This window comes from Leptinotarsa decemlineata, unplaced genomic scaffold (genome assembly GCF_025532065.1).
Source record: "Leptinotarsa decemlineata unplaced genomic scaffold, Ldec_3_MD MMD2_P_RNA_scaffold_1, whole genome shotgun sequence".
Lineage (NCBI taxonomy): Eukaryota > Metazoa > Arthropoda > Insecta > Coleoptera > Chrysomelidae > Leptinotarsa > Leptinotarsa decemlineata.
The window spans coordinates 2,028,229-2,042,722 of NW_027412523.1; the positions used below are offsets into that span (position 1 = coordinate 2,028,229).

General features: G+C 31.5%; 1 protein-coding gene and 1 long non-coding RNA gene across 2 annotated transcripts; one reads left to right on the forward strand and one right to left on the reverse strand.

The window, feature by feature from the left end:
• Positions 1-6,867: 6,867 nt before the first annotated feature.
• LOC111508543 (uncharacterized) lies at positions 6,868-8,870 on the reverse strand. Its single transcript, XM_023164088.2, has 4 exons — positions 8,604-8,870; positions 8,483-8,540; positions 7,453-8,411; positions 6,868-7,374 (listed from the first exon to the last, which is right to left on the reverse strand). The coding sequence occupies exons 1-4, from the start codon at positions 8,712-8,714 to the stop codon at positions 7,051-7,053; spliced, it is 1,452 nt and encodes a 483-aa protein (XP_023019856.1). The 5' UTR covers positions 8,715-8,870; the 3' UTR covers positions 6,868-7,050.
• A 230-nt stretch (positions 8,871-9,100) lies between these two features.
• Positions 9,101-13,525, forward strand: LOC141482324 (uncharacterized). The gene is made up of 2 exons (XR_012465468.1): positions 9,101-9,424; positions 11,081-13,525. It is a non-coding gene; the product is annotated as an uncharacterized lncRNA (long non-coding RNA).
• The last annotated feature ends 969 nt before the right edge of the window (positions 13,526-14,494 follow it).

The following is a 14,494-nucleotide window of genomic DNA, read 5'->3' on the forward strand; positions in this document are numbered from 1 at the left end:
GGAACACTACAATATTTTAAAGGTATTTATGGAAAATGTATCTGTAGATCGTTGAACAAATCCCAATAATTTGAGTGATTTACATGTAATGTGATCAATATGACCTTTAAAGGTTACTTTGCTATCAAACAACACTCTCAAGTCCCGAACGCTGTTAGTCTACTTTAGATTAATGTTTTTGATTTTGTATGGATATACAATAGGTTTCACAGCTCATGAAAATATTATTTGATAACATGTATTTATATTTAAATGAATCATGTTTTCATCACACCAACGAGATGAGTTATTTAAATATATCTGTAACAGTTCTGCATCATAAAAGTTATCTACAACCCTGTAAAGTTTGAGATCATCTGCAAACATTGAATAATATCTGTGGTGTATGACATCCGACACATCGTTTACAAAAATAATGAAGAGTATTGGACCTATATGCGATCCTTGAGGGACACCAGACGTTACAGGAATTTTGATGGTATGGAACCAGCATATTTAACATACTGAATTCTATTATAAAAAAAACTCTTTATCCATTTTGACATGTTACCATTTATGCCTAATACTAGGAGCTTAGCCATGAGAAGATCATGATTTACCCTGTCAATGACTTTTGAGAAATCAGTATAAATAGAGTCAATTTGGTGTTTTTCCTCTAGGTTATTCAAAAGAAAATGTTGATAAAGCAATAAATTCGTAGTGGTGGATCTACCAGATATTAAGTCATGTTGGTGTTTATTTATTATGTTTTTTTGTATCAAATGTCAGTTTTTTAGTTATCAAACAATCCAGTAACTTGTGAATTTCCGATTGCTTGCTCACTGTACGGTAATTTTTAATATTTTCTCTATCACCAGATTTGTGGTTTGGAGTTAGAAAACTTTGCTTCCAGAATTCAGGGAAGATTCCCATAGACAAAAAAAGATTAAATAATGTTCGTAAGGGTTTTGCAAGAGTGAATATGCAGTTTTTTAAAAATTGCAAAGGAATTTCATCGGGACCAACTGGGAGTTTTCCTGGGGTTATCATGAGTCGATTGATTATTTCTGCTGTTTCAATATAGAAGTAGGATACATGTAAACTCTCTGTGCATTTGTATTGCGGAATTTGAAAAACCTTTTCGTCAGAATAGGTAGTAGAAAAATAATTTGCGAAGAGATTAACAATACCGTTGTTACTATTGCAAGTGATATCCTCCAAATACATGACTTGATGACTTTCAGATTATTGTTAGGAGTACAAAAACTTTTCAAGAAGATAGTGAAGTCAATCACAAGACATTACAGAAGTTATTGAATTGAAATGAAGAAAAATATATTGAGATTATTTTCAGAAAAAGAAAAGGGTATATAAACTCGGAAAACTTTTGCGAAATAGTATAACATCTAGATAAAAAATGATTTGGGGAAGAAAGTTTTTGGATCCCTACTATTTTTCACAAAAAACTGTGGGAATATTCCAAAGAAAGGAAGATAGCAAGTAATTTTAAAAATGAACTCTACAAAAATATTTTATTTATTTATTCGTCAACTTCTATTTTGTCTCCTTCAAAGTAGTCACCCTCAGATATAATACCATTGTGACTGCGTGTTTTCCAATTCTCTAAGCAGTTCTGTTATCACTTTTTGGTATGCGTTCGAGCTTTCTCAGCGATTCGGTTTTATCTCTTCAATCGTCGCAAAAAGCCGTCCTTTCATGGGTCTCTTCAATCTTGGGCACAGAAAAAAGTGCAGGGGGACAAATCTGGTAAATACAGTGACCGAGGCATGATTGGTCCTCATCGCCTTTTATAATGTCTACCGCAGTATTAGACGAAACGTCAGACATAAAAATTTGCAGGCCACGGCCAACAAGCCCCAGAAAATAGCTCTCATACAGTAATATACTTACTGTCTCTGATTTTTTTCGGACAATGGAAAACATCGAATTATCAGAGAAAAAACAAAAACACAAGTTTTAGTAAAAAAATGTTTTTGCTTTCAACTTCTTGAAATATAATACTCCTCTCAATTTAAACAGCAAATTTGTTTGCAAGAGAAACAACCTTTGACCTAAAACTTTCGATCCTTTGAGTGGGGAGTCATCACAATTGTTTTTGAATAATAAAAGGGGTCACAACCCTATTGGTTGCTGCTTCGCTTTTGAGAATCGGTCCTTTTTAGAAGATGGAGCTTTGAAGCGCTAACAATGCTTTCCCGAAAAATGTAAAAGTTGAATCAATTTTAAATCAAACCTATCCCATTGATCTAAGTAAAAGAAATTTCTTTGGGGCAATTTGCAGTTTTTTAGTGCAGCAAAGATCAGGTTTTTGCTTGCCAGTATATTCAGATAAGCATGATCTGTTTTGTGAATTGTGGTGGAATTTCTCCAGTGAAGACTACAGAGCTGTTGTAAGTACCCAACAGAAGTAAGTAAGTATTCAGTACCAAGCGGGGGTATTCTGCTGATTTTGTTGACTCCCTAAAAGCCGTTATTTAGACTAGTTAGGGTTTGTAGATCAGGCAACACAAGATTTGTTTCCATGTTATTATATTGTTATAGCTGATTATATTGTTTTGGCTGACTACAACTTCCGAAAATTTACTCAGTTGATCGCTGAAAATCTGCATTTGTTCATGGATAAGCACAGTGATTGAATATAAATTTCCATTTTATTGTTACGGTATATATTCATACATTTATCTATATTTCATTCATTTGACATTCTATACATTTCACATTATATATATTTTTATACATCATACTTCATATATTTTATACATTTAAGTTTTATATATACATACGTATTATATATACGTATTTTAGTCATTCCTTAAAATGTATTTTATCTTGTATGTAGATCTAATATGTTTTATTCTTCAAATAAAAATAAAATGAAATTACAACTATGGCTACTTTTTTAGCATTGTGGCAGATTAATACATCAGTTCTTGTAAATCTTAAAATTATTAATATTCCCAGTACAAAGTACTGTCCAGAGTACCTAATTATCCAATAGCTATCTCTTCCATTTACTAAGTATTCAGTCAGTACTGAAAAAACTTTGTAACCAAGTTATGAATTCAAGTCCGAGTACTTTTTCTTTCTGTTGAAAAATTTCTGATGAAATTGACCAATACTTGTTGGAAATCCATGATAACTTAATAAAGCGACACTTTATGGTATTTTTGCTAAACAGTTTACTAAACCACAATTCTATAAAATAACTTCTCCAGGCATATTCAATACTAAACTATCAAATATCAGCATGAAGTAGCAACATTCAGTAGTTTGCTTCACAAAATATTAAGTACTCCACTTTCAGAAAGCAATTTCAGAGACAACTGTGTTTCAATAAACAAGTTGGCTGTCATTTATGATTGTGAGGTGAATATTATGGTCTCCATTATTTCTAAAACACTTCTGAAACAAGCGATTAATCTGTCCATATAATACAATTTTAAGAAGCGATAGTAAGCATTATAGGACCTTGATCTACTTTGGAGAACACATGAAAACCGTTTGTTTTTTCTTAAAACACCATATTTTTTATTAATGACTTATGTGAAAGTTTAGCTTGTGAGCGGTTATGCTTCACGGATGACTTGAAATTATTTTCTATAATTAAGGAAGTAGGTGATTGTGTAAATCTTCAATCTCAAATAGAATTTCTTATTGCTTGGGTATTTCACCTACGTACGTTTGAAGATAGAATATGCAAGTATCGTCTGGAGTCCATTCTATGAGATTCATAACATAGCCATTGAAAGAGTTCAAAGGAAGTTTTGTAAATTTATAATTTTCAGAATAGAGGTATTAGTAATGATGTCACATATGAACGTTTGGAACTTTTTAGTTTAGAGCATCACAGAAAATGTGCGTCGCTCATATTTTTATTCAAGTCGTCATTGAATGAGAGAGTTGGCTGTCCTAAAATTCTTGAACAAATTGACTTCAATGTACCACGGCCAGCTTTACGATCTTAATCCATTTGCAGACCTCTCAGAGCAAGAACTAACATGCTCAATTCCCACAATATATGTTTTATGCACAAATTTCAATAGCATTTGTGCCCATGGTGATTTATTCTTCACTAAGCTTCATAACATTATTAGAATTGCTAACATGTACTTGAAGTAGGTAATTAGAATTAGTTTTTCTTTTTCGTTCATGGTTAAGTATTGTGAATAAAATTTCATATTGTCCTGTAAATGGTTAACTGTTGGACAATAAAGTTATTATTATTATTATTATGACGTAGGTCATGGACCAAACAATAAGCAGAGTGAATTTATTAAAAACAATGTAGTGTCAAAGAAAATATTAAATGGCATAGAAGGAGTTTCGATCATAGTCAGGACACATCGAGATAAAATATTAAAAACTCAATATTTTAGAAAGCTCAATTGTCAATATACTCAAGAACTCCAAACATTTGCTCATTGAATACATTTGTATGATTACCCTTTGTAAAATTGATTATGAAACTGATAAAATGTTCAACATTTTTGGTAAGGTAGGTAGGTAAGGGAAATCAAATAGTTTTTATTTTGTGTCCATTTTAATCAGTTTTCTTCTAGAATGATTTAAATTATTAGTCAAGTAGGAAGGTAAATTCATTATAATTTCAATTATTAATACATGTAAGAAGTGTATATAGTATTTATTTTAGTACTGAACCTGCCAGAAGAAGCTCTTGTATAGTGAATGAAACTTGTGTTTCGCAAATTGTTAAAACTCAGTTCTCATCTGTTTGGGGGGGGGGGGAATCTTAGTTTCTTTTCAGGGAATGAAATATGAGATATAGAAAAGAGAAAGCAGTGAGTATAAATTGGCAGGGCGAAGAAACAAATATCACTGAATATACTAAATTTTTAGGAGTATATATAGATATTGTCTTGAAATGGAATTGGAAAACTGACTCTGTTTATCAAAAATTGAACAAGGTCATTTATGCAATCAGAACAATATCAAAAACATGAATGAAAAAACTGATAAAATTCTGTACCATGCAAATTTTGAGTCAGTGTTGAGATATGGTATTATTTTCTGGGGAACAGAGCAGAATTTACAAAAAATATTCATTGTTCAAAAACGAGTTTTGAGAACTACCTATAAACTGACCTTTAAACAATCCTGCAGATGTTTATTCAAAGAAAAACAAATTTTAACAGTCACTGCCCTATATTTATTAGAATGTTTAACATTTTTACATAGGCACAAAGAGGTTTTCACAGAAAATTACATGAATCCCGACTATTATAATACACGAACATTAAATATTTATTTCCCAATACATAGACTCTCACAGAAAAAATCCTTCATATATGTGCATTAGAATTTTTAATAAATTACCAAATAGTCTCAAGTCGATCACAGTGCATAGGGTCTTCAAAAATAAAGTGAAACAACTTCTGTTGAATCTGGAACCGAATATTTTGAAGTGATTAACTGAAATTATTGCTTTTTATTTGACGTCTTTTCTTTCAGTGTTTGTGTGTACCATATATATGTATATAGTGTGTTGTATATATAAATACTTATATGAAATAAAGAATATATTATTTTTATTATGAACATTCATTTGTTCAACGAACTAAACACAAACACCAGAACTGCAACACTGTTCCCGACGCTTTCAGCCCAACTAAGTTGACACCATCGGGGTATGATCTTGCAGTAAAATTCATTTCATGATGACACAAACTTCATTTGCAAAATGCCCGTCGAGTAGAGTGTTGCAGTTCTGGTGTGTGGAAGCAGTGTTTTTGTTTTTGATTCATCTTACCCCAATGGTTTCAGATCTACCTTTCAGTCACTCAACAAATTCATCGCTTGAAACCTGCCTTAGGAACCGAAGATAACTGTGTTTAAGATACCTTTTACTAGTGTGTATAAAAAAACTGGATCAGTTTCTGTTCCATCTATTATTCCAATCCGTGGAGTATATTTTGTGTTGAGTAATTTTTCTGTGAATATTACTGGGAGTTTTATCCCAACACCAAACAGTTATTTCAACACCTCGACATGTGTTTCGATCACCAAGTGATCATCTCAATCTTCCTCTTAATCACTTGGTGATCGAAACACATGTTGAGGTGTTAAAATAGCGGTTTGGTGTTGGGCTATAACACCAGTAATATTCATTACTACACCAAAAGTGTAGATAATATCCAAATTCTCGCCTGTCTTGTTCAGTATAATTGGGCGGGACCCCATTAAAGGAAGCTCCAGTATAATGATAGAACCACTCCATTCTCTCTTCAAATAGAAACTGTGATGCTGTTTCCCAAAACAAAGCCGCCGATACAGAATGTGGGTTTCAGGTTTTGGTGACATAGAAATTAAACAAAAATGGAAAATGTTTTATTCGTATATATTGTGCATTGAAAATAGAGAACCTACTATAGTTTTCACTGAGCTGTAAATCTGTATTTAAAGGAACAAACATAAGAAATATGTTTGAAAAATATGAAACAGACATGTGAAAACTATTATCAATGCAATTTTTCTATACAAATATTTATATTGAAAATGTTTTACTCATATAGTGTGCATGAACAATAGAGAACCTACTATAGTTTTCACTGAGCTGTAAATCTATATTTAAAACAACAATCAAGGGAAATATGTTTGTTTGAAAAATATAAAACAAATATGTGAAAACTATTATCAATGCAATTTTTTCTATACAAATACTAATATAACAATATACTTTGATGATACTAGGTCAAGTTTCGGAGTGAGTTTTGGAATGCTCTTTTAGACCATTTCAAACTTATCACAACTATTCAGTGAGTGAAAAATATCTACCTACAATTGCTTCACATAACTATTTTTTATAAATCTATCATAAATTCTTCTTATTAAAACATTTAATAAAACAACTATAACTTACAAGTATATTTTCCAAAACCAAACGATAATTCTCTTATATTCTAATATTAATCTAATAAAATATGAAAACAAAAAAATTATCATATTGCAGTTATCTCTCTATGACTAGTCAAACCCAAAATTAAATTAAATTCAGTTCTCCCAAAATATCAATTACAGAAATTCTATAAAAGTTCACTGGCTGAAATCAAACAAATTTGATTTGTCTTTATCAAAAGAGAACTTTTCTCTGTCATTGAAGAGTTTCTTTTTGAAGTCAAAATTGAATTTAGGGGTTTGAACTCTCCGAATTTCAGTTGAGGAAATATTTTGAGATTTTTCATTTGCTGTATGGCTTGAACTAGGTTGACTCAAGAATAAGTGATCATCAGGACTATTAGTTTGATCCAGTTTGCGCTTCATAACATTACTGAATTTTGTTTCCATCCCCACAGATTTTTTAGGTCTTGAGATCAGATTATAAAATGGATTTTCTGATGTAGGTTTCACCACACGAAACTGGAAATTGAAACCATGTTTTAAATTTGATAAATAATAGCATAGAAACAACAACTTAGATTCTTTCTACAAACTTACAGTGTTATCGAAAGTTCCGGAAGGTTGGGACAAACTCTTATAAAAATTGAAGGTGCTAATCCCATTCTCAGTATTTACTTGCGGGCTGAATACTTTTTTGATGCCAGTGTTATTTGTTTTATCAGCGTCCTCATTATGTTCGAAGGATCCGACACGTGTCAGGAACTTTTTATCGAACTCAACACCTTGTCTGTTAGTGTAATTACTGAGATCTATTTTGAAATTTTTCTTCACTTCGTAAATATTTGTTTGCATTTTGTTTGTACATAATACTGCGGGTTGCATTTGGCAGTCTTCCACTTTTTGAACTTGCATTCTCTGTCTAGGAGGTGTATTATATACCCACTGAGATTTAGGAACATACTGGAATTTAACTTCTTCATTTTTTCGATCATTATTTTTTTTAGTAGGAGTATATGGATCCATTTCCATTAGACTTGTGTCAACCTTACCAGAGATAATGAGATTAATTTTTTGAATATTTGCTACTATCCTTGATCGACAATCCAACAAACACTTTTGACCTAGGTCTAAACGAGTTTCTTCATAGAGATTTTTACAAAAATCAGAATCTGAGTTCCTGAAATTTCGAGAAATCTCTCTTCCCTCCCAACTTCCTTTCGAGGGGGTGTCTTGAGGTGGAGTCAAGTAATTGAAATTATTATTCAGACATTCTGCTCTGGCGTTGTACTTTTCATTTATCTCTCGAAACAAGCTTTTAGACTGATTTTTGAGAAAAATTCTTTTTTCATTAAGAGGAGTTACTTCAGATTCTATAATTTTGTTTTCATTGTTAACCTTATCATAGTACTCTGACGCTGAATATCTACTAGTGTTGGGGTCAACTTTTTTCTTTAGAATTCTTTCTGATCTTCTTAAATTTATTGGGTTAACTTTAAGACATGAACTGAATAGTCCATGGAGATTTTCTTTCAATATAAAATGTTTCTCTCCTTTACCTGTTGAGGAGGTGAGGTATAAATGATTGATTCATATGTTTTATTGTGGATGAAATATGAACTCCACTTACCTGAACTCTTTCTAACAGTTTCTGACTTGACACCAAGGCTCAAAAATCCCGGAGGAATCTAAAACATGCAATCGGACATCACACTCAAAGAATTCCACACCTTATCTGCAAATCAACTAACCGTTAGTCTTTTTGACGTGATGTTCGGATTTCCCTCTATTTTTCTCAACTGGTCGCATCCTCTATCGGCAACCTTACAATTCTCCTTTTTCTTTCTCAGCATTTTTTTCATTTCTTATTTTTCATATGTAAACCGGAATAACAACTATAAGACACCTCTTTCTCTTGGAATTATTAGGACAAGTGTCAATATATTTGACAAAAAACATATGATCGCTATATAATTTTCCAAGGGGATCTTTGATTTTTATCGCATGTACTACCCGATGTCAATGACCGCGCTAAAACTTTTATCAACTGAGCAATATTCTGATAAGGAGAATATCTTTTCAATGTTGAAGAAATAAATATTATCAGTTTGGAGTACATACAACATTCATTATTCAACACTGAAATATGCTGACGGTGGTTAATTTCCATATTAAAAAATTAATTATAGTCCATCATTTCAAATATTATAACTCCCCATTCAGGGGATTTTGTTGTCGTTGGGTTGTGTGTGACGTATTGAAATCTACTGGAAAACTGAAATTGTTACTCTTGTGACTGAAATCTAGTGTAAAAGTGCTGTTGTAAAATCTGGTTTCGATTTCTAATAAATCAAACTCCATAAACCAGTTGAAATTTCGTTGTGCTGTAACTACCTTGTGTTGTACCTTTATATTTTTGTGTGTCCGATAAAAAAAGACCCCTCAATATTTTAGAGGCAGAGGACATTTCTGTTAGTGGATGCAATTTTTTTTTCTGAAAATTATGTATTATCTAATGTTATATTCATCTGACGAACTGATAATGAGTTCAACGTGCCAGCAGCAGTAGATGGTAATTGAAATTATTAATCATAATTTTTTTTTGTTATTATAGGAGTTGATTGGGATGGGAGAACTGATGGCCACTCTATGGCACAATAATGGAATGTATAGCACATTATCCACCCTTTCAATTTTTAAAGTTTTTGTCCAAAATTTTTCAGACTGAGAAGTAAATTCGTGAAAAGATGTGCATTGGCTTCATCCCAGTACCCTGTTATATCAACAAATATATTGAGGAAATATACCAATTAATTAGTAAAACATATTCTGCCCATGTTTAGTTCTTCCAAGACTCAAACTAATCTCGTCTCTGAGATTTTTTGTAAAATTACAATCTTCTTCACAGAGTTCTTGGACTTGTTTGATTTGTTGGAATAAAATTTGGGTTAGTAAAGTGCATTGCGAATAGTGTTCCATGAGAAATATTTATTTTTTCCAAAGTTCAAATTTCAAGCACTTCAGAGTCTTTTGTTGAGATTCATATTTGCTACTTTCTTGCTTATTTTAACAGGTAGTTGTGATCTACATGATAGTTTAGGCTCTGTTTTAACACCACAGCAATTTTCTGTTGTTTTTGTTTTCTCTCGTGTTTCCTTCCAAATCAAGGGTAGATAATGTGGCATCACATTTTTATTTCAAATTATCAAAAACAAAGGGTTGTTTCCGTTGCTTTTTGCATTTGAAAAAATGATAGGAGGAGATACATACATATTAATAAATGGGAGGTGGCAGGGGGTTGAACTTGAAATCATTTTTTGTAATTATCTAAGAAATTTTCAACAACTGCTGAAAATGTTGAGAAAGTTATCGAAATTGTTAAAAAAGTAGATAAGGATTTTGGCATATCGGTTGGCTCATGCCACAAATTTCTGAATCCTCTATATCTCCAGTTGTACGGATTTCACTTAAAAGCACTAAAGCTGGATTATAACATAAGATTCTTGCTATAAGGTCGTTTTTATTTGCTAAGATACTCTGAATGTTCAAATGAATGATATCACTATGATACTGTATATTAGAAAGCTTTACTTGTTTTTTGATGTAGCCATCCTAGTTTTATTTAATAAAGTAGGTTTGTTCTTAATATATTCAATTGTTTTTGAGAAATCACCATTTTTTTCCATTCTTTGCAGCTGACTCTTGATTTTCATGTAGTGTTCCCGTTGTCTTCTTGTTTGATCACTAAATATTCATAGGTTTGCTAATTCAATCCGGCTATTCTTTAAGATATTCAATGCATCTCCTCGCGATTTGAGAATAACTTTGAGTAGCCTAGGTGTATTTCCCATAGTTTTTCTTTGATATTACTGATATCAACGTTGAATTTATTAAGTAAATCATTAGTTACTTTCAAATCCTCTTCTATACCTCTCTGAAGAGTATTAGCCTGGGACTCCTTTAGTCCTATCATAATATTTTGTTCCTTTTTCTCTCTCTAATAGTTCAGATATTACCTCTTCTGAAGACTTATCAGTATCTGCGCCTTTGTTCTGAGAATAATTAATTGTTGGCCAGTCTTTCATAATTATCCTTCAATTCATTTATCTGGTCAATCAGTGAAGGTACTTCCCAGAATCCTGATTCACAGTCTTCACATAAAAATATAAGTTTCCTTTTTGTTTTCAGCTGTAGACATTTGATTTCTGATCCTGTTAAATTTCCACAGGCTTCACCACTGCACAAATTTTTTCTGCAACTATCACAGGGAAGGAGCTGGGTTGATTCAAATTCACCTTTGCATTTGGAGCACTTCTTTTTATCCATCACTTTTTAGTGAAATTGGAAGAATCTTATGAACTAATTAATACCTTACTCAAGAATATCAGGCCAAAAACAACACCGTAATCATGTTTCAGCCTCCGTGGCCACCAGATTTGGCCCCTACGACTTTTTCCAGTTACCGAATCACTGAGAGAGCTCAAGGATGTACTATAAAGTGCATACCAGAACTTCTTTGAGGTTTAGAAAAAAACCATGGCCCAAGGGGGGCTACTTTGAAAGGGACAAAATAGAAATTAATTGAATTTCACCTGTATATTCATTTTTCTGTTGGGCAATGAAATTTGTATTTCTTTTCATATGTACAGGAAGATTCCCAACAATAATATAATAATTGTTTTTATCACTGTCTCTACAGTTCTTTTTTTATCCGGTCAAATTAGACTAAAAAATAAGAGTGAAGGTACATAAATTTACAACAAGCTGCAAATGCGTGTAATTGTTCAAAACATAGTTAAAAATAAGATTTTAAAATTCCGAATGATTGCGATGTCTGGAAAAAAAATTATTCGAGGTCAAAGGTCAAAAATCTCGACAAAAATAGGTTTTTCGCGATTTTCAGGAAAACGGTAAGTTTTATCATAAAATAATCTCAGATAAAAATTGTAGATCATAAAATTCTCTACAAAAAATCTAACAATACATTTTTTTTAGAGCCATCGTTTCTGAGATACGACGAGTCAAAAAGTTGTAATCGTCATTATATGCATAAGTATGCCACGTATATACATCTATGAAGTTGTAATTTAAGTAAAAATATTTTTCTATTGGTATACATAAGTATAAATATAAGAATACCAGGTAGAATGAAATCCAGTCCAGAAATACAATTATTGTTGTTGGTGAAAATGTAGACTTACTCGTATTTTTTACTGCTTGAACTCCACCTGAAAAAACTATTTTCTTTCTAAAGCCAGGAAAAGCTCAAAGTCAAACCGAAATATATTCGTCAAAAAGTTTATCTACTTTTGCAGAGTCAAAATCATGTACTATTTTTACAGGCAATAAGTGGCTGTGATACGACGTCTGCATTTTACAGGAGGGGTAAAGCAACAGTCTTTAAAATGTTTGAAAAAACAAGATTTAGTTCAATGTGCTGCTGAACACAATTTTTTGCAACTGAAAAAAATGTGTTTGTTGAAAACTTTGGACTGTTGTGTTCTCTGGCATGTACACATTGTCAAGGTCAGTCATGTTCTAATGCTGAATCACCAATAGTGGAGGATTCATTTGATGCCAACGAGGAAACATCCAGGATGAACATCGAGAGAAAGAAGATCAAGAAGAAGACCAAGAAGAAGAACGACAAGTATTTGAAGGTTATGACTCAGATGAATACATTTTAAAATTTTTTAAATTTCAATCGCTTTTATAATTTCCAACCCTTCCTAATATATTTTATTATGCAAGTTTTCAATTTGACAGAATCACACCAGACGTGTGGAATAGGCCTACTGGGGAAACCACGTTAAAAAAACGCGTTAAGTACCCTACCTCATAGTTGGCGTGGAAACGTGTGCATATAATGACGATTACAACTTTTACAGCTTTTTGACTCGTCCCATCTCAGAAACGGTGGCTCTAAGAAAAAAAAAAGGATCGATACATTTTTTGTAGAGAATTTTCTGATCTACAATTTTTATCTGTGGTTATTTTATGATATACTGTTTTCCTGAAAATCATGAAAAACCAATTTTTGTCGAGATTTTTGACCTTTGACCTCGAATACATTTTTTTCCAGGAACCGCAATTATTCGGAATTTCAAAATCTCATTTTTAACTACATAGTTAAAAATGAGATTTTGTTGCAGCTTGTTGTAAATTTATGTACCTTCCAATGTCTAAGATTGACCGGATTATATCGGGAAAACCAATTCATCATGAGAATGAAAATAAAGAAATCAACATTGTCAGATTTATTGATTTTATTTTTGTCTTAAATACATTTCAATCCCAAGACATTTTGGAATTGAAGTTTATGTTATTTATATACAAGAGGAAAAGTTAATTTACCGCCATATTTACAACTTAAGTTAAGTATGTACAGAGGTTAAATTGATCAAGTTTTATGTACAATAAAGATCAAATAAAACTAAATACAGACAAAAGTTATCTAGGAGATCTAATAAAATATGGGTAAATACCCTTATAAACCTAAAAACACAAATTCAATATACATATATATCGATAACTTTTTCTATAATATATAAATTATTAAAGCAGATAAAAAATATAAAATTTCTTTAAAATTTTGTTTGTATAATTTGTACAGAAGAAGTTAAAATATCAGTCATTCTTTTCAATTTTGGAGTAAAATAAAAAAAAAGAAAAATACTCAAGAGAAACAAGCGAACTATGTTCACACATTAATATAAACTTTTAATTGCCTGTGCAGGAAATTTTAATATAGACGTTTACCTAATAATTGCATCACATTTTATACAGTGTCTTTGAAGATTTTGATTTAAATTCTAGTTATTTTATTAGTTACCTAAGATTCCCAATTTATATGTTACATTTTCAAAAGGCAAAAAATAATTGAAAGAAAGATACATTTTTCAAGTGTTAGTGAGTAAAATTACATGTCCTATATATGGATTCGCTTTCCCAAAATAGCCTTACCTTTTCAATATGTTTTCAATCAATTTGGTAATTTCTGAAAATACTGATGAATCTGGGGCCAGTGGTCCCTTAATGATATTTCATTCTTTACATTGTATAATACTGTCTGGCCCAACAACTTACAATTTAACGAAAACATATTGGAGTGTAGTATTTTGATACTACATAGGTGCTGGAGATATTTTTTTTTCATTTTGAACTTGATTTCTTCTGAAGAAACCATTTCAACTGAGCCTTCTCCTCAATATGAGCATTAACATCACAAAAAAAAAATACGAAAAAATATCTAACTCTGAAGACTCAATATTTCTAATTTTGGAGAAGTAAACTTTTAACATAGGAGAAGATGCTAGCGTAAACATTTTTCTGAAGTTTTCTGAGGTCACTTGAAAATATATCTTTCCTTGCACAAAATATTGGTATATTGAGATCAATCATAAAATTCATCTTTGTTGATGATAATTTTGTTTCCCAAGACAATTATCAATGATTGAGAAATTAATAAGAAATATAACTGAAATGTTGAGACGAGTATTGGAAAGCAGGAAAAAATAAAAATAAGGCCAAAAAGAAGTGCATGTATCCACAATCACCGCCAGTTCTATATTAAATATGCAGAAAATGGGAGTTATTTTGATTTTTACAGTATGTTCGGTTAAAAACGATTGACTCTGAATAT

Bases quoted from the DNA above. Each gene is read 5' to 3' on its own strand.
- LOC111508543 (XM_023164088.2), bottom strand. From the start codon at position 8,714: ATGAAAAAAATGCTGAGAAAGAAAAAGGAGAATTGTAAGGTTGCCGAT. The intron at 8,541-8,603 runs GTTAGTTGATTT...TGCATGTTTTAG, and splicing joins TCACGTCAAAAAGACTAACG to ATTCCTCCGGGATTTTTGAG. The intron at 7,375-7,452 runs GTAAGTTTGTAG...TTCAATTTCCAG, and splicing joins CCGGAACTTTCGATAACACT to TTTCGTGTGGTGAAACCTAC.